Source organism: Solanum verrucosum, unplaced genomic scaffold (genome assembly GCF_900185275.1).
Source record: "Solanum verrucosum unplaced genomic scaffold, falcon-dt-bn FXZP01000230.1, whole genome shotgun sequence".
NCBI classification, from domain to species: Eukaryota; Viridiplantae; Streptophyta; class Magnoliopsida; order Solanales; family Solanaceae; genus Solanum; species Solanum verrucosum.
Genome location: NW_026019954.1, coordinates 1,692,585 through 1,713,540, shown reverse-complemented (window position 1 = coordinate 1,713,540; position 20,956 = coordinate 1,692,585). Strand labels below are relative to the sequence as shown.

The window sequence follows — 20,956 nt, the reverse complement described above, 5'->3', positions numbered from 1 at the left end:
TCACAAAATACCGCTATTCCCTTCTTGACTTTCTTTTATCAAACAACAAAGACTCATTCTTTACTGCCAAAATTGAACCCCATTTCTTGATTCTTCTCGGATTTATCAGCAGCAGATATTCTGTTCTGTTTTTTCTTCTCTCAAAGTCACAGCCTGGCTTACTCTTTCTTTTCAGAGGTACAATTTTGATTGACAACACCTATGTATTCTGCTTGTAATGTACGCAAAAGTTTCTGAACTTTATAAAGATTCCAGCTTTTTTGTATTTACTTTCAGATTTCCAAGATTGTGGTAAGGATCTGTAGTTAGTTTGGAATTCTAATGGGTGTTTGTTTTGATTTTTGTGTGAGCAGGGGATTGATTTTTGGTGAGGCTTCTGGAGAGAAGCAGCAGTAGTTAACACTCTGGCCAACACTCCAGTGAAGGGCTCAACCCCTTGTGAATGGGATAGGGTTGAGGCTAGGAGGAGGATACTTCTTGGAGTTTCACTTTTAACTTACCTTTCTTCATCTCCATATTTGTCAAATTGGGCTCTTTCATTGCTTTGGCGTTTGCCTATTGATTACGGCTAATTTGACATCAAGATTTAATCTTTTTGAGATTTTTTGCTTGTTTGTTTGATATGTGAATTGGGAAGCTTCAAAGATCAAAACTTTTTTTTGTGGGGGTGGAGAGATTTGTTGGAAAGGAGTAGCTAACAGATTGAAGGAAAGAATTTGATTTGTAGCAGTGAAAGATATGGCAATTTGCAATTGCTTTTGTGGTCCAGTAGGGAGAAGAAGCAAGAAAGATAAGGTAGGTGTTTCAATTTTTAATACTGCCCTGCCTTTCTTTAGTTTGAACATGCATGTCAAAGTTCAGTAATTTTTTAGCTTATCTGTATGTTTTGTTGATTTAGGGGAGAAGGGAGCTCAAAAAACTACTGATGTGGCTGTACTAGTTGAAGGTTCTGTAAACTCTAGTGCTAAAACAGATGACTCCAAATTGTCTTCCTTTGTTGTTCCTTTACCTTTTGGGAGTTCTAGGAGCAATGTTAAGGTGATGAATCATGACAGTCCTGTTAAGGGAGATACAGAAGAGGTGGCTAATCATGAAAGTCCTGTTAAGGGAGATCTAGAAGAGGTGGCTTATGAAGGGGAAGATGAGCATGATGAAAGCTTGTCAATGAAAAGGGATAACTCTGATTTTGATCTTCAAGCACGTGTTCATAGCTCAGGGGGAGAATATGATCAATCATTCAATGAAGGAATTCGTCGTAATTGCTCATTTGAAAGTGAAATGAATGAACAGGATCATAACAAATCTGAGAAAGATGCAGAGGCTGTGGAGGTTGTGAAAAGTGGACACATTAGTGATCCGGGGTTTGGTAAAGTAGAATCTTGGGCTTCTCCGAAGCTGCAACGCTCTTGCTCCGATTTAGCAATGAGGGATATGGTTAATAAATTGAGTGAGCAGCTATCACTCTCTAAGTCCAAATCTTTTGATGAAATGCGGAGATTAGCTGAGAAAATGACTTTAGGAAGTCCGGCTTCTGTGTTGACGCATTGCAGTGCTGACAAAGTTATGTTGAAGAAACATTCTTCAAGCCAACTCCTACCATCCAGAAACCGAAAATTGTGGTGGAAACTGTTCCTATGGAGCCATAGGAATGTACAAGGAACAGGTGGTATCCAACAACTACCAATCCTTGCTAATACTGCTCTAAACCAGCAGGGTGGGTATTCCTCGGACACACTAGAACTAGGGAAAGGCATGGACTTGAGCAACTTGGGATCTCCTGGTTCGTTCACAGCAGAATCCTTGAACAAAGGGCGGAATGACAAGGGCAAGGAGGTTTTGGATGAATTCCGAGGAGTAAGCGGATTTTGGCCACAGAACCAGTGGGTTGCTTTCCCTGAAGAATCCTCTAGGTTTATGAGAATCAGTGAATGGGTGAATGAACTTCCCAGTCATCCACCATGCTTAATTGATGAACATGATCATGTTGAAGATGAGGTTAATATCTCGCCTTCGCCCGATGCTGGTAAATCACCTCTCATCAGCCCATATCCAAATATGAATGTCCCAGAAGAGGTTGCACATGCTAATACAGTCATCCGATCTCTCAATTCTTCCTCAACGGTTGCTCACATCGCGGGCGCTGGTCTGAAAGTTATCCCTGCTATATCACACTTATGTAGCCTTCGATCTGTCAATTTATCAGGCAACTTTATAGGTATGTAATCGAAGGACAACTAGTACTAAACTAATTTAGACTAAAGGAAATGGTCATAGAAAGCCCCATTAACATAATTTATGTTTCCTTGGACAATGCAGTTCAAATAACTCCGGGATCACTACCAAAGGGTCTTCATGTTCTCAATTTATCAAGGAACAAGATCCACACAATTGAAGGACTCAGGGAGTTGACACGTCTGCGCGTGCTTGACCTAAGTTACAACAGAATCTCTCGAATTGGACAAGGTATGTGGCTTCCTTTGACCTTCCACCAAAGATAAACTGTATTGTCTAGTGACTCACAAATATCCGAGTTTTACGTCCTTAAACAACCTCCTGAATATGTGAATTTGTCTTCAAATTGCATCAGGTTTGTCGAATTGTACTCTCATCAAAGAGCTCTACCTCGCTGGTAACAAAATAAGTGATATTGAAGGGCTGCACAGACTTCTGAAATTGACTGTTCTAGACTTGAGCTTCAACAAGATAACTACTACTAAAGCGCTTGGTCAGCTTGTGGCAAACTACAACTCTCTTCTGGCTCTAAATCTATTGGGAAATCCAATTCAGATCAATATAAGTGATGACCAGCTGCGAAAGGCAGCTTGCAGCCTGCTCCCAAAACTAGCCTACTTGAACAAACAGCCAATTAATTCCCAAAAGGCACGGGATGTAGGAACAGAAGCAGTTGCAAAAGCAGCACTGGGCAGTAGCACTCGGGGCACTCATAGAAGAGCAACCAGGAAGGTAACCACCGGAGCTTCTTCATCTGCAAGCGTGCATAGGAGCAGCACGAGTGTTTCTCAAAAGAGCAGGCATAGGCTAAGAAGCCGAACTCAACTTCAGTCTTCCAAGGCCAAGTGATCTATCTGCTCTAGTATCTCCTTGTTCCAAAATGCTTCATGCTTTTGGACAGTGTAATCCGAGAAAGCATGTTTTTTCAGTGTGTTTCGATTTTGTTTATCTGTTTTTAATTTGTTCATCAAAAGAGAGGAGTGATTTAGACATTCATGTTAAAAGTTGTGGAGGTTCTTCCTCATTCTGCATTTCATTCTGAAAAGTCTGTTTGAAAGCAAGGTAGTTATGGCTTTGTATGATTGTTCAATTTGGCATGTTTTCCAACATTGATTTGCACCTTTATAAATGAACTCCTATTCTGCTTCTGATTGATATTGAATTTTGTATTAGATCTTTTTAGTTTTCTATGAAGTAATACAACTATCAATAACCTGCTTTTTTCACTCATTCGCAAGTAAAGTACACTTCTGAGGAGTATCTTGCTGACAGATTGTGTAATATCTATGTTAGAAATGCATATCATAGACATAAGCTGTCCAAAGCAAATTGTGGTGTTTTGCTCCTTAAAGGATTGGTTGTAATTGGAAAGGCAATGGAAATGTGAAGTTAAATTTTTTGACTAATCCATTCCAATTTCTTTTTTCAGTTTAACCATGTCATTACTCGAATTTCTTGCATTCTTAGAGATCAAGTAAAGACTGTTTTCCTTGTTTCATACCTAGAGTTTAAACTTGAGACGCTCATTCATCCCCATCACATTTCTTGTAGTTAGTCATCCAATTTATCAAAGGTGAAATGACCGAAAAATCTTCAGTACAATTTAGGATAACAATAACATTAACATCCAATCTATAACAGTATAACATTCTTTTTTCTGTAGAATAACAAACAAGGTCCAAGGATGAATCTAACAATTTAGGAGGCCGCACCATCAGGTGGCCCCTGACCACAAGGTCAACAACCGTGGAGGACCCCACAAGGTCGCTATAACATTCTTTTTTGACACGATAACAAGGTCCAACGACGATGAGGCTTAGATGGCCCCTGACCACTTCTTATAGAGGGTGACTTTTCTCCCATTAAGTAAGCTGACCAGGAGATAGAAAACACTATATACCAAACAGTAGTAAATTTGAGGTTTAGCAGCTGAAGTTCAATACATTCATTTACTTTATAATAAAAAAAGGGGAAAAAAAAATATGTAAAAGGAGAGAAGAATCTTTGACTTAAAGAGGAGAGACAATCCAAAATATGCATTGTAAAAGGCGTAAATTACGTCAAAATCTCAAGGGTCGATATTTTATTTAATTTAGAGCCACAGAAGCATGATTCTTGGAGTCATTAAATTTCCAACTTTTTGTGGACTGTTTATTTCAACTATAACCACTAAAAAGAAGACGTATTAGATTGGAAAGTATAACAACTTTTTGACAAAATTGACCACTCATTAATAGTGCGGAAAGCATCAACAAACTAATAAATCATATGTTTTAAACTTTAAAGATGTGTTTTGTTTAAGACCACACCTTCTGTTTTTAGAATATTTAAGAGCGCTAAGCAGCTCACAGTGTTAATTCTGTCTATTTGGGCTATCCTTTTCCATTGAAAGAACGAATTGAACAAGTAATACCCACTAATTTTGACAGGTAAATAACCAGAAATCTTTCTTTAATACATATCGGCTATCGCCATTTCCTTGTGCTGGACCAATTGATTTTGTAGTCCTTTACAAATCCGTATTTAATTTTACACATAAGAAATCTGAAAGTAACACACGATATCTGGAAAAAAATCACGTCTTTCCTATTCAAATTGGCATGGAAGACTGTTTCCTCAAGCCTATGCTCTGGCTTCATAGCAATAACAAGGGCACTGAATTCCAGAGAAAAAGTTGGTTGTCACTGAAGTATATTTTTGTAAAAAAAGTGAAATTATTACCTTAGCAGCTAGTATGTTGTTTGGACTCTACGCAAATGTTGCTATCGGATCTCCAAGAATCTAATAGTTTTAGAGGATTTGACACGAACCCATCTACATTTTTGAAAAGCCTGAGTAGCATAGGTTAGATGTGTTGATAATTTATGAAAAGGGATATGATAAATTGATTGAACCACCATAATACTAAGACAAAGGAGGTCAATCCTAGGCTTGTCATCAAAGGTTAGGTAGGCCTAATAAAGGACAGTTTTATTTTCCTTGATGCATGTCTCTTCAAATAATGGTAGTGTCAAAACTAACTTGTGCACAAGTTCAATGTATGCATGTCTTCACAAAATATGCATATCATACCAGCTCAGAGCACCAGCATGTCAATGAAGATATTGCAATTGAATGACAATACAAGATAAACTGTGGAAGTTGGGCTATGCAAGGTTGTAACTTTCATGCAGATAGAGAGAACTAAAAAGAGATTTTACTCATAGAGTCATGGTTAAACTAAGGCTTAATACATAGCTAGCCCCTTAAGTAGAATACTGGATATTATCTTATAAAATCAAATGCAATGGTTGGCAACAAAGAATTTCTTCTTCTGATAAGTAAGATTTTACATTGTGAATGCAATAGTGCTCTACATTTTGTAGATGATAGAGTACAGGCATGATTACAATTTACAGCTGAAACAATAGGCAGCAGGAAAATGCTAAACAAGAGTTTGAAACAACTCTAGATACCTCAAGATTTATGTTGCTTTGATATATAATATAGGTGGATGAGGTCCACCATAATTCTTCTTTTGCATTCTTCGTGTAAATTCTGCTCTATGAAACTCCGGCATCACCATAAGTTACACTAGAAGTAAAAGCTACTTCAACCTTTTATGCCTCATAGACATCACTGCTTGGCTTCATTACTTTCATGTCTGCGTATCTATAATTGAACAGCACCTGCGGATCCTTATTTAGCAAAACCCCGCCTTCTCCATACACATCCTCCATGTAAATTCTGCTCTATGATGCTCCATCATCACCATAAGTTACACTAGACATCAAAAGCTAATTCAACCTTTCATGTTTCATAGACATCACTGCTTGGCTTCAATACTTTCATGTCTGCATATTTATAAAGTTTCTCATTGAACAGCACCTGTGGATCCTTATTTAGCAAAACCCCATCTTCCCCATAAGCATCCTTAAGAAACACAGACCAATTCATTTCGGTACCAGCCAAGTAAAACGTCCGAGGCTGTTTCAAGAGCATCTGATAAGTATGCTTCGTAAGACAAAACTCCTCCTTGAACTCCACAATGTTGTGTATATAAGCTCTCTTCTCCAATGTCAAGCTCAAGAACTCATGAATCAATCCCACCCTAAACTTCTCCGCCTCCACTGTCCACAAATCCAGCTTACTCCCATCAGAATAAGGCGAAACCAATGGCAATGTATACAACAAATTCAACTTCCTCTCATCACCTTCATCCAAATCCAATGCCTTCCCATGTTTTATTGGAAACTTAAACGCCTTCTTCACCTTATCCTCATCAACCATATACTCCTTCTCCAACGCGCTCACCGCCAATGTAGGATCCCATTTCAGAAGCTCAATTACCCTTTTCCCATCTTCCTCAACAACCACCTTAAAATAATCCTCATACTTCCTTATCCTATCCCTAAAATCTTCAGGTATACCAAATAAAAGCCTATTATGATAAATTTTACTCAAAGCAATCCTCTTATCTTTCGACATCATTAACAATTTCCTAACAACACTAACTCTATCACTTTCCATTTCATTCATTACTTTACCCTCCTCATCCAACAATTTTTCCATGAAATCAGTAAAACCAATCCACATCTTACCATCATTATGCCGATAAATTTCGAAGATTGAAGGGTGTCGTTGGAGGGATCGAACAACCTTTCTTCCACGTGGGAACCCCAGCTGCTGGTGGAGTTTTCCGGCATCGTCAAGGGGAAGTACATGATGGGGTTGTTTGGAGAGGAATTCTTTGGTTTTAGTGAGAAATCTGAAATGGGTATCACCAAAAAGAATGTTTTCGAAATGGGGATTGATGTTTGGTTGAGTTTGAACCAATTTGGTACGTGGGGATTCCTTTTTCTTTCGTTTCTTGCGGAATTTCTTTGGGATTTTGGTGACGAGGAAGGAGGTGGAAAATTGTCTGAAGTGGGAAGTGAATTGAGAGAAAGTTGAGTTAGGGTTTAAGGAGAAATGTGAAGTTTTTGAATTGGAAGAAATAGAGATGGATTTGGTACAAAAGAGACGCCAAATTGTCATTTGAGTATTGTTAGTTTCTGGTTTTTCAATGGTGGAATTAGGGTTTAAGAATGAAGAAGAAAGAGATAAAAAAAAAATTGAAGAAGAAAGAGATGAGTTTTAAAAAATAATAATCCGACCTGCCGGATTCGAACCAGCGACCTTAGGATTGCTATGAACACACTACAGTCCTCCGCTCTACCAACTGAGCTAAGGTCGGTTGTTGTTTTAGAGTGGAGGCATCACTAACTTGGGTAAAATATTTTGACTCACGCAATTAATATTGGTTACCAAAACTTTATTTTCAAGTGTTCTAATGAAATTTTTTTAGTATTGAATTGCGAAATCTGCAGTACTACAACCAATCTATAAAGATGATCCTTTTGGTGATCGAACAAGTTTAATAATAGTTTCTCACTTACTTGTTATGTTAATTTTGAACATTGTGAATCATGAGAAAGTCAATTATCCGTAAAGATGACTTTATATCATCATTCATATCTGAGTAATTGAAATTCTGCATATCTACCGTTAAAAATGCAACTTAAGGTTGTATCCCATTACTAAGACAATTTCCGGTTAATGATAGAAAAAACATTTGTATATAGTTTAGAACAAGTACTATGACTCTATGAGGTGTTGGAAGATGAAAAAGACAATTGGTGTAGAGCGTTTTTTGTTTTTCTAGTCATTTTCTTCATTTTTAAGGAACTTGTTTTTGTCGAGGAGAATATTTTCCGTAAAATATCACCAACAAAATATGAGAAAATGAACTGGAATCACTTGCCAGAGTATCAAGGATGAACTATCAAAAAAGGAAAAATGTGGAGGTAAAGGAGTCAAAAACAATTGAGATATGCTACAGCAGCTAGGATTGCCCTTATTCTATAATACCTTCACAATTTCAATCAACATATGGTTTTTGCTTGTATAGTTATAATAAAATGAGACATCACAAGGAAAAAACTATAGCCCTAAAACAATTCCCATTTGCACTGTGCCTCAAATGTGTAATTACATGGCCCTACGTACACCTTACGGCTACATAGGAGTTGTGGTTTTGGTCCCTTTGCAGAACCATTCTGTTGTCTTCTCTTCTTGTGCTCTCTTGCTTTTCTGACTGTCCAAAAAATTTCGTTACCGCCCTTTCTGTGTGAAATTTTTGCTGTTTAATAATATGATCCAACAAACAAATGACTATTATCATCTACAATCTTGAGATCCTTGCCAATTTTTAGCTAGCTTGTCTTCTTGAAAATGGTTTCTGGCAAATTAGTAGCTTCTCATCACTGCTTTCTACCTCTATAACTCTCGCGTCCCATTTCAACCGTGCTGCATGAGATCTTGCTAATTCAATAAGAGGGACAGTGTCGCGTAAAATCACCCAGCCCTGCAGCATGCAAATAGTGGTTAGCAGACAGAGAAAAAACCAGTCAAGAGTATGTTGATGTTGCTCAGCATTCAGGTACATTAAAAACAGCTGAAAGTGGGTGAACGTGTTTTGGCATACAAGATCAAAGGGTAAATGGCATGTTCAGGTAGAAATTATAGATATGCCATAAGTACGCATAGTATTCAGGTCGCAAAGAGCGAATACCATAATAACCTGTACGGCCTCATTCAAAGTTGCAATACAGTGCTTATGAGTGGGAGGAAGAAAAGGATGCTTATAACAAAAGACGAGAGGGAAAAGGGAGGAATAACTAGTGATAGGAAAGGATAAACTAAGAAAAAGAGCTGCTATTGGAGGGGGCATTATATGCTGCATCATCACACCACTATGTTCTGTACTCTTATGGAGCCCACTTCAATGCCTCTCTAGCTAAGAAAAAGACTTCCAGTGTAGCCACTTATGCGAGTGGAAAACAGGAGCTGAATCATACAACTCCTTTTGCAACCCAAATCCCACTAAGACTTTAAAGACCTCCCTCTGATTCCGAGAACCACATTTCGGTTGCTTGTAAAAAAGAAGTGGATGAATCATATGATAGAGTTATCTTAATTCTAGTCTTATTGCACCATTATATACATTAGAGCTTGACAAGTCACTACTTGTTGACTATCAAGAACTCCATCTAAGTGATGCATAATTACAAAATAAGAACTAGCAAAGTGTAGCAACAAATATACATACCTCCGGACGAAGAACACGATCCATCTCAATAAACAGGTCAAACATCAGACATCTGCTATGTTGGCCAAATTCCATTGACAGAAGTCCATTAGCATGTACCAGATCGTAAGTTCTTGGATATGTTGGAAATGCCTCACACCTGCAAAGGAAATAGAAAGCAAAATTAGTCACAGAATCCACCCAAAAGATATTAAATAAACAAATAAAACGAAGTTGTTTTTGATAAAGTTTATGAATCAAGATGAACTGCTTTTATGTGACTTGCAATCGACCTTGTTTCTTTAAGTCAACATTTTCATTACTGAAAACAAGTCGATGTTGAAAGCATTTAGAAGTTGGTCTAAGTGTGTTAACACGAGTCATCTACAAGCATGTATGATTCCTGCCAACTATCTATACAATACAGTATTCCCTTAACACCAGAAATACAATTGATCAAGCACAAACCAGTACCTACAAGTTCTTTCGAGTGGATAAAATGAAAGTCCCAGAAAGTCAATAGAAGTGCAAGAGTTTAGACTGGCAAACATGTTACTCAGTCATCAGTACTTTGCTCCTTATTTATGATATACATGCTCCCTCTTCATCTCAATCACAAAAAATGAGTTACTAGTGAGCATAAACTTCTCCAGCTTGTAAGTGTTTAAATCCAAAGCTAAAAATTATTTTCATGTAAATAGGGGCAAAGAAACTCTGCGGAAAGATGCTGTCTTGGAGAAGGAAATTTAGTCACTGAACCTAGTTACAACTTACAACCATATAGATCGTGGAACCAACGAGTAGTCATGGATCTAGAACACAATATATGGGTTCACGGAAACACAATAGCTTTTGCACAAAACCATGGATATATATTAAGAAATCCATTAAATATTTATAAATATTTGACTGTGAACTCAATTATACTGTATATTAATTTGAGATCATTATAAGAACCCACAAACTTCAAATTTTGGATCCACATCTGCCAACGGGTTGTGAAAAGTGATAAGTGTTGTTCAACCAAATAATATGAATTGTGAGGTATGGCAATTATTAGGAAACATAAAGAGTTAGGGCGATCAGAAGCTATCATCCAAATTCAATTTACAGACAGATTTATGCATCTAGAGTTCTTTATCATGTAACTAGAAAATGTTGCATGTATTAAGACTAGATATTTATCCAGTGGATTCCTTCACTAGAGAAAGAGAAGAGAAATTACCAATCATGCAAAACACCAACGAATCCCCTGTCGATAATTAGGGGAAGATAGTTAGACCCACTAGTGGGAATAACATTCATGACCCACACTGACTTTCTAGCATCCAGCAGAGCAGCATTCAAACCACCAAAATGGGCATTCATGTCTAGCACATTTCTAAGCATATTATAGGGAGGAGAAGGATCATCATCACCAGGTCGCTTCGGGTGATCGGAAAATATTAAAGGTGAAAGAAGTGACCAATAATTGTTAACTGCTGAATTCCAGTTAAGGGAATCCTCAGCAAGAGCTTCAGATAACAAACCTAATAAAACACAGAGCACTATCAATAGATGTTCAGAGGAAACTAAATAACATCATGTAACAAAGTGTTCCACATTTATAACTTTTGAAAATGAGGATACCCCATTACCATGAATCTTAAGTTCGCTGGAGTTTAATTTGGCCCTAGAAGGCCACTTTGTCCTTTCTTCAATAGGAATCCACCGGCGGCTTTGGGTTCCAGCAATGCATGCTTGTAGAGGTCGATAATATGGGGATTCAATGTCCTGTCCTTTACTGCAGATAGAAGGCCCAACACCTGGTCTCCTGTAAACAGAGGCAACTCTTTATAGTCCCACAATCATTGCTTACATGCCACTTGATCAAAGATATGACCTATTGAGGGTTGGGAAATAAAAATTGAAATGAAGATATGTGGACATGGTCTGCACACCTTGCAAAATAGCATTTCTTTAAACTTGTCTTTTTCCATACAACAGTTTCATCTTGTTGTGGTAACAGCTCCCAGCACATACTTTCAGCAAAATTCCGGACAAAGTTCCATTTTTTCAGGTTCACTTTGTTGCGGACGGAGCGCTGAGTATTCGTAACAGTTGAAGTCCAGACAAAATATCCACCAGGCCTTAACAATCGATCAACTTCAACAAGAAAAATACCATCTGCACCACAATTCAGTTATTATTAAGGCCTTAATAAATGATAGTATACAAGATTTAACTTGTACATTAGTAATACGAAGCAGAATTACAATAATGGTGAACTTACGGAAAACATCCCAATAGGAAGAACTAGTTATTAGCCGATCCTAATAGGAAAGAAGTGTTGCACCCAAGGGCCAAGGGTATGAACCGGTGGTCAATGAAGTGGGAGGAGAACCATGAACTCTTGGGTTCAAATTAAAGCAGAGGGCAAAAAAAAAACACTAGGTGATTTCAATTCTTACCATCAAGTAATAGTTATTAGCAGTTCCAAAGAGGGAAGAGAAGTGTTGCACCCAAGGGCCAAGGGTATGAACTGGTGGTCAATGAAGTGGGAGAAGAACCATGAGGTCGTGGGTTCAAATCAAAGCGGAGGCAAAAAAATACACTAGGTGATTTCATTTCTTACCATCGATCTAAGCCTTGGTTGGCAGACTTAGCTGATACCTGTGCTGGGAGGTCACAGGTATACAGTACAACAATAGAGGTGTGGCAAGTTGACCAGGACATCGGTCATAAAAAAGAAACAACCATTTAAAGGAAGCACCAACTTTCCTCCCCTTAGATTTGTTAGTCTTCAGTGAATAGTGATGTAACATTTGAAAGAACCTGTATAAACTCAGTTCTTCCCGAACTTTTGTTACAAATGGAAGTATGAGAACATACTGGACATCAAGATTACTTGCTATATGCTGATGTCTATGAACTTATGTCAGATACCTTTTCTTCAGGATACAAGCAGCGAAACCAAGGGAATGGCCTTGGAACTGCATCACAACTGATTTAAATAATTCAAGTATAGGAGCACAGTCATGTTGAGAAAAAAGACTACTTGTCAAGTTTTCACTTGTTCCAATTAAAATCCCCTGATGCAATGTCTTGTATGTTCCTAAATCCATGCATGAATTATGAAACATCACTTGGTAACTAGTTCATATGAAAGTGAGACCTAAACAAGGTTCTACCCATTTGCATATACAAAATTTTCCAGATAAAGAGAACTAAGAATATTAACAAAGTACATAATTCTGAAGAGTACCTTTCTGATCCCAGTCAACATGACATTCCGCACAATGTATCATATCAAAGGAAAGAGATGGATACGGCAATTGCTTTGAATTAAATGATCCAATCATTGCGGGAAGACCTCTTTCAAGTGTCAGCTGAACTTGACTGCCTGAAGCTTCATAGTTTGCAACACACATGGTCAATAGTTGGCTAGAAAAGAGATGTGCCCCAAAACTGCCATAACCACATCCAATATCCAAGATAGTTCGGACCTGAAAAGGAAGCAAGAGTATCAAGTAGTTAGAGTTTGATACAACTTTAATGGCACCGGACAAAAAGGAAAATAGAACTAACATTTCCAAATCTGACAGAAGCAGTCCTTCAAGAGCGGAAGAGAAATCTAAACGAAAATTCAATGAGATCTAGTTGTTGTAGAAGCTTTCTTAAGGACTACAGCAAAAATATACGGAAATAATATAAGTATACTATCCAGATATGCATATAGTAAGCAAAGGGAAACCGTATTTCACTGGTCAATGGAATTTTAGCACAAGATGGTTTTTTTAATCAAGTAGTAGGAAGTGATAAGGAATTCTGAATACAAGGATGAACTACGGAGCACAAGTGGAAGTACACCAGAAACCAGTCCCAACAATTAGAATCCACTTACCCCGGCTCGTACAAAGTTTGATTCATTCCGTAGCCCAATCATTTCTGCTATTTGATGTGAGTAGTCTTCAATGCTGTCAAACATGGCAGAGTCTGACCGAAAGGAAATCTGCTCTTCTTCCAACATCATCAACCTAACATTGCATGTTTTGAGGAGACAAATAAGCAAAGGAGCAGATAATACAATCATAGTTAAGCAAAAGAAACTTGCATTTTGCACTCACCTTTTTGTCATACTTCCAGAGGAGAGTACCTCTTGAGCAGTAATATTAACATTTGCATGCCAAATGACATCTCTACCGGTAGGCCACCTAAGAGGAATCTTGTAATTAACAGGGGGAAGTACCAAGCAATTTTGTCTTGAACCAGGTCCACAATGGCGGTCAACCTCCTCGCCTTTAGAAAGGCCCAAATCAAGATTTTCTGACACATTGAAACATGGAATAAAGTTCTCAGATTCAGGAGGACAGTATTCTATATCCTTCACATTTGCAGCACCAAGAGAGAGCTGTCCAATGTCTCTCAAATCCGATACTACTTGCTCCTGAAGCTGCCTGTATCCATGGTATATATGACCTCTCGACGAGGAGGTTATCGAAACTGTCCACCAAAAGGATCCAGTAAGGGCAAGAAGTACTATGCCAACTAAGCTCAGCCTGATCCAACCCAAAGCATACTTAAGTCTATTTCTTCCAGTTCCAGGGCTAAATGGATCAGAAAGTAAGCCATTTTCACCCAAATTATGTTTTGAAGGAGAATTATCTGGAAACAGAATCCGGCAAAGGAATTTGGTAGGTGAATAAGTCTGATCACCAGGCGAGCGATTACGCTCCAAATCTTCCTTTTCTATTTTATCTTTCATCTGAGAGTCATCCCAGAAATCAGGGCCATTAACTGATAACCTCCCCCCACCTGACACACCTCTATGGAGTGGCCTTGACATATTCCAACCTGATAATCCCCAAGCAGAACAAATTATAAAAAAGATATACCAAGAACAAAACTTTATTCACATAAATAAACAATAACATGAATAAATAAACTCTATCTCTAAGAACAAGATCAAATCACACTTTCCAACTAGATCCATGGACCCCCAAATGAACATCACAACAGTATTACTTACAAAAACAATCAAATGCTAAGAAACAGTAGAACAAAAGCAGATACATTCTACTAAAATATTAAATGCTTATGCCACTATAAACATTATGAACAAGTTCTTTCCTTATCCACCAAGTAAAATATGAGATTTAGTTGAGTAGAAATGGAAGTAAAGTCAGTTCAGTATACTACACAAACACGGAAATAAAAAACTAAAAAAACCCAAAACACCCCATTTCCCATTTTAGATCAATTCAATAAGTAGAAGCCAAAAATGGAATCTTTTTGCAAAACCCACCAAGGAAAAAAAAGAAAAAAAACCAGAAATAGTTACAATTTGCTAAGAAAGAAAGGTTTTGAATACCTTAAACCAAAAAATAAATGAAACCCAGTTTCTTAATAGCAAAAAAGCTTTCAACTTTCTATCAAATTCCCACAAATCAAGAATTCCCAGTCTTCTTCCTGAACTTGAGCTCCCACTCTTCTCTCACATTCGAAACAAATTTTGGATTGTTTAGAGAGAGAAAGAACAAAAAAATAGAGAGAGAAAGAAAAGGGGTTGAGAATATAATGCAGTAGAAGTATGGATCCAATCACTACAGGTGCTCACCCGTGAAAACGAAAGAAAAAAAAAAAGCACTCTTTCAATCTACTCTTCTTGGGAAGGCGTTTCATATATATGAGGTCTATGAAATAATTATTTTTTTTAATTAATACGTTGTAGTAGTTAATAGTACTACTAATTAAATAATTAATCAAGAAGCTATATGTTGTGAAATAGGTATACACAGTTCAGAATATAGTTAAAAGTAGAGAGAGAAAGTGATTAGTAGAGTAGAGAGTTCAAATAGCAACTGTAATTCTTAATTATTTAAAGATTTGTTGAAAGTGACGCAATTAGTAGGAACCGACTCACTCACTTACTCGTCTTAATTTCAACTGGTGGGTGAAGACCATTAGATCAATTATCACTAACTAATTTTTTTTCTTAATCCCTCAGTCCATTTTTATTTGTCCGATTTAACACAACATTTAAAAAGTAAATAATAAAATAATGAATTTACGAAATTAAATTTGATTGATAATAAGGGTGAATTCAGAATTATAATAAATTAGGGGAGTAAGAATTACGACTACATCTATTTTATTTTACATGATTCTTATATCAAAAATAGTACTCCTTTTAATTTACTTTTACTTGTCCATTTAAGTTTCACATGTGAAAAAATATGATTAATAAGAGTGTTTTACTATAATATACATATTAATTGATGTATAATCTTAGATCTTAAAAATAATTTGGGGAATAAATAATTAGTGTTGAGCGTAAAATAAAAATAAAATAAAAAATCTTGTTATATCAAAAGTGACAAGTAAAAAATGAATCTAATTTTGAAATAATGGACAATGAAAGTGAATGGAAAGAGAGTAAGTAAACACATTTATAATTCAAAAATATCTTTAATAAAATACATATTTAATTAAAAAATTCTTAAAGAATGTGTCAAAATAAGTAGTGTTTTTAATTTTGACACACTCACTCCTTAATAAACTATGTAAATTGAGAAGTATTTTACTTGATAAAAAATGTTAAGTACTCATTTATAACAAGTTAAAAATAGTAGTACCTAATTTGTAATACAAATAAAATTATATTTATAATGTAAAATAAATTATTGTACAACTTAAATTCTATAATTAACCATTATCAAAAGACTTTTGGGTATGAGAATTTAAGAGTAGATCTGGATTTTGATAGCAACTTGCGCCGGATTTGCAGCTTCCTATTGTCTCTTTACTTGCCTATCTATTTTTTATTTTTTGTCTATGCATAGATAATATGGGAGTAGAATGGACCATTTAGATACAATAATATTATAGATTATATGACATTAATTGATAAAAATTTCACCACAAAAGAAAAAAAGACAATAGTGTGTAGTTTATAAGGAGTAAGTTGTGGTACAGTATAAGCATGGTGACTCTAGGGTAAGATCACCGTACATCAATTTCTAATATCTATATTAAATTTCAATTTAATTTAAATTCGTGTCACGTAAGACTCATTTAAAAAAGTGATCTTTATAAAAAAAATATTCATATCTATAACTCAAAACTGAGACGTCTAATTAAGAAAAGAAACAACTCTAGCCACGGCAAAACATCTTTTGATGATGATAAAGGAACTACAAAAGTTTCATTTTGTTCTTATTGACATTTAAGAAATTTATTTGGATGAATATTTAAAGAATTGACTTTAAAAAAAAAAAAAAAAAAACATCCCTCTATAATTTATTTTCTTTTAGTTCTAGAATGTCTGAAGCCTACATTGGAGTCCTTACTAAATTTGGATCACACACTGCAAGGCTCAGCTACGCATTGCAGGGTTCATTTGGGGTGACGCACGAACATCATTCGGATCGCACACTGCAAGGCCTTGCACACTGCAGGGCTCATTTGGAAGTGACGCAAAATTTAAACCTGAGACCTGTTATAAAGAATAAAACAGTCTCACAAGTGCACTACGACTCAAGTTGATCTTCCTCTCTAAATTTACTAAAGCATGATAGCTATGAAGATGGGATGGAAGGAGGCAGTAGGCTCCACAAAATTAATGTTAAAATCGAGAAGATGATGAATATATATATAACAGCAGACTTTTTTGGTAAATACAAATTCCTATCCCCTTTGATAGGTAAGCAGATCAAATATCTTGTACTATATAAAAAAAAAAATGCACTTTTAAATCTTGAAGGGCTTTACTACCACTATATATTTATATTCTTGTACAACTATATATCCGTGAATCCTAGTCATACATGTCCCACCCCTTTTGTATCTTTTGTCATTTTAAGGTATGTTTCACCGCAAAATAATGATTAATATAAATATTTTTATCATAATATTTATATTAATTGATATATATTGATATTAAATTTTGAAATAAATAATTAATGTTAAGAGTGAAATAAAAATAATTTTTTTCCTTGATTTATTAAAAAATTATTTTTAAAATATTAAACTAGTAAAAATGAACACGGACGATATGATTTCATTTCAACCCAAAAAAGAGCCAAGAATTAAATTGATATAGATTGTAGTGTATATATTATAGAGACAATTAAGGGATTTACTTATTGCTGTCTATATCAAAAGAGTAAATTAGGAATAATTAGTTTAAAATGCTTATTTCTCTAACAAGATTGTCTTTTGTTGTACTTAATTAATCACAGCTAGCTGAATTTATGACGGTCGATTTAGTTCAATTTTATTGGCCGACAAACTTCTCCACATCTTAGCTAGGACTGGTTCATAAGTTTCCTCTAACTTGTTTTGGGGGAAAAAGGAAGAAATGGAAATATATATCAACGATTTGATGTAGCAAATGAAACTATTGTTGTCTATTATAAATCTTAATAACGAGTTTTAAATAAGAAAAAAAAATATTAGTAGGAATTTGAGTGCTTCCCCACATTATGCAATGCAAATACCAAACACCAGATAAATATAAAAAATAAAAAATAAAAAGAAAGGAAATATAATTAAAAGTGAAAAATTTGATTGTCGATTCAACAAAATAAACAACCAATTGAGATATACTTTGTTTGATTATTTTTACTTGTCTACTATATCATTACTATCGATAGTTCATAACAATTAAATTTTTAAGCCCTTTTACAATGTTCAAAATAAATTAATAGTGTAATAGGTGTACATTGCCTTGCAAATTTAATTATTATGAACTAAAGAGAATAAAATTTATATTTTAACTTTTACCTACAAATCACTTTTAGAATATCAAAAGTTTTTTTTTTATGTTTTACCTTAACGTTAATCTTTTTTCTCTAATTATTTTTAAAGATTGAATCAATTAATATGAATATTATGATAAAAATTCATAAGTACTAATCATTTTTTTCAAAGAACGTAAATTACAAAATGAACAACTAAAAATAAAGAAAGAAAATATTTTAAAAAAGGTTCCAACATCTTGGATATTAAATAATGATGCAGTATAATTTTTATTTTTCATCATGAAAAGCCAAAGAATTCAGTGGGACTAGTGAAAAAATATGCAAAATTAAAAGTGACCCCAATTTGCGGTCACATGAATGAACCATCTGATGGTCTTATTAGTGACATTAAATGGGAGAAAGAAAAGATAGGAGGTTAAAATAGAATAGTCGATCTCAAAGAGTTAAAAGGGAATTGATTGACCACTATGGTTGTACACTTTTCAATTTTATATTAGTTGTTCATTATGTTAAAAAATAGTATTCTAAATTATTTATAAGATAAAAAAAAGAATTAATTAAACTTTTCATTTTATTCTTATTATTAATTCATACATGTGTAAAGTTTCATAAAAAAATTGTCAAGAGAGGTAAACTAATAAAATTATACCCTTATTATTTAAATTACTCTGAACTGTGTAAACGAAAAAAAAAGACAATTAATATACTATAGTCAGAACATAGTAAGGCCTATTGTTACACTACATATAATTCACTTGAATGCTCGTAATATATACGATAACAATATATTCAATGTAATCTCAAATCTTAGGTACATTTTAACCAAATTGTGTGTTGTTTACATTTTAACCAAATTAAGCGAATATGTTGTTTTGCCCTGAAATTTAAACTTTAAGGCGCAATTATTGGAACTTTTAATAAGGAGGCTACAAGAGTATAATTCCCACCAGATTTTATTCTATTTTATTATATATTTAGACAAGATTAGTATTGAGAAGTGATTATTTTAACAAATAAGTACTACGTTTTCACAGTATTTTTTTATAAGGTAAGAAAAGAAAAAATTCAGATCAGAGATGTGTAGAAACAAAAGAATTTATTCAGTGGAGAAAATTTAATAATTAATTTATTCAGAAAAGTCACATGCATTCATAGAGAGACGGAATTTTCATATTTAATTCATAAATTCGTTGGTGGGGTCCATTTAAGCCAGCCGCGTTTGTTGTGTCGGTGACGCGCCGTAGCTAACGTGTCGGTTGGCTCTACAAAAAAGTTACAGTGGGGCGCGTCGTAGGTTATCAGCGCTCATTATTGAAATTTAAACTGACAATATAATTCACGGGTTTTAATTCTAATTAAAATCTTAGTTTATCGATAATCGAACTTGTTTAACTAATCTTCATTTCATTTTGTTGTTAATTCTTAGTATTCTAATATCTCGAAAATTGAACGATCGACAAAAGTAAAATTCCTTTTTGTACTACTCCATTTAATTATATAAACATTGTCGGTATTTTCACTTTCTTTGAATTTGAAAATAAATTAGTTGAATTTCTCTCCCCCAATCAAGGTTAACTGATTGATTGAATTAAATATTGGTAGCAAAGTGAGGGCCTAAACTAGATATGTTGCTTTCGGAAGATTTTTAAAAAATGATAAGGTAAGTGAATATTGAAATTAGAGGTGTCAAATAAATGAGTTGAACTAAATTTGGGTTGAGTCAAATGGACTGAGTTAATAAGTAGATGAGTTATTGATCTCGCCCAAAAATTACTTAGGTTGAAATGAGCTAAAATACAGATTTGGTTGAACGGGTAGGATTTGAAACCCCCCCCCCCCACCCAAATTGAAAACAAGTAAACTGAGAGTCGACCTCAAGCACCACTATGAAATTATGGAGCATCAAATAAGGACTAAAATTAGCAAGAGAATTGGATATAGAGATTTAGAAATGGAGTGAGACGGATTTCTTTATATTAGACTTATAAAAGAGGGGGATTTTACCCCTCTTAGGTCTATTATCAAAGATTATAAGTAAGTATTTGCAAGAAATCATTATTAGACACGACTCGAGAGAGATAAACAATTTTGCAGACTTACCAACAAATAAAGACCATAAACATTAAGAAGAGTTAATACGGAATGAAGCAATTTCTCATATAAATTTCTTGCTCTTTTGAAGAATGTCACATCAGATGAAAAAGAAATGAATGATTTCCTTATATGAACTTGAACAATCTTTATTCTTGTCGTAAACTAGTTTTGAGATTAAATTAGGCCAAGATCTATTTCTTTTTACCTGTTCTTGCATTTAAACAAGGGAAAGGGCCTGACATACCCCTTAACTTTTTCATTTGGAGTTGATATGCCCCTCGTTATGAAAGTGGCTCATATATACCCTTACCGTTATACAAACGACTCACATATACCCCTACCGTTAAAAAATGAGCTCACATATACCCTTCATTTAACGGAAGTGAAAAAAATAGTTTTAAATTTATATTTTTACTTTTAATTTTCTGAAAAATTATTTAGGGGTATATATGATTCTTCTAGCAAAGTTAAAGGTATATTTTAATCTTTTTCATACATAAGTTATTTTTTTACTTCTTTGATTATAATTGTTTGAGTTTCTTATTCTTATTTTATTTTTTTCTTTCATTCCTTAGTGTAAAAAAAATAAATTTAAAACTATTTTTTTTGTCTATATTATAATTTAAAACTATTTTTTTTTTGTCTTTATTGTAATTTAATTTTTGTATTTGAAGAAAAAAATTTGGTCATCTATAATAAGTTTTACAAGAATATTAGTGAAACATAAATAAATTTGACTATCAAAATAATAAATCTAAATTAATCTTTGAAACGAAAAAAA

At 34.6% G+C, this 20,956-nt stretch overlaps 4 protein-coding genes and 1 non-coding gene across 5 annotated transcripts in view; 1 reads left to right on the top strand and 4 right to left on the bottom strand.

Moving 5' to 3' along the window:
- Window positions 1-20,956, bottom strand: part of LOC125814193 (14-3-3 protein 7) — a 330,997-nt gene that overhangs the window by 59,833 nt on the left and 250,208 nt on the right. The gene's annotated exons all lie outside the window — the stretch shown is intronic.
- LOC125814194 (uncharacterized) lies at window positions 321-3,297 on the top strand. Its single transcript, XM_049493649.1, has 4 exons — window positions 321-799; window positions 899-2,215; window positions 2,317-2,463; window positions 2,588-3,297. The coding sequence occupies exons 1-4, from the start codon at window positions 739-741 to the stop codon at window positions 3,079-3,081; spliced, it is 2,019 nt and encodes a 672-aa protein (XP_049349606.1). The 5' UTR covers window positions 321-738; the 3' UTR covers window positions 3,082-3,297.
- On the bottom strand, window positions 5,548-7,421 carry LOC125814192 (protein WHAT'S THIS FACTOR 1 homolog, chloroplastic). The gene is made up of 2 exons (XM_049493647.1): window positions 5,952-7,421; window positions 5,548-5,762 (listed from the first exon to the last, which is right to left on the bottom strand). Exon 1 carries the CDS (start codon window positions 7,246-7,248, stop codon window positions 6,022-6,024), a length of 1,227 nt encoding a protein of 408 aa, XP_049349604.1. The 5' UTR covers window positions 7,249-7,421; the 3' UTR covers window positions 5,548-5,762; window positions 5,952-6,021.
- TRNAY-GUA (transfer RNA tyrosine (anticodon GUA)) lies at window positions 7,362-7,447 on the bottom strand. Its single transcript is given in 2 exon segments — window positions 7,362-7,397; window positions 7,411-7,447. It is a non-coding gene; the product is annotated as a tRNA-Tyr (tRNA).
- Window positions 8,034-14,976, bottom strand: LOC125814170 (probable pectin methyltransferase QUA2). The gene is made up of 9 exons (XM_049493626.1): window positions 14,691-14,976; window positions 13,447-14,173; window positions 13,224-13,356; window positions 12,585-12,825; window positions 11,281-11,506; window positions 10,978-11,153; window positions 10,566-10,869; window positions 9,362-9,500; window positions 8,034-8,617 (listed from the first exon to the last, which is right to left on the bottom strand). Exons 2-9 carry the CDS (start codon window positions 14,163-14,165, stop codon window positions 8,462-8,464), a joined length of 2,094 nt encoding a protein of 697 aa, XP_049349583.1. The 5' UTR covers window positions 14,166-14,173; window positions 14,691-14,976; the 3' UTR covers window positions 8,034-8,461.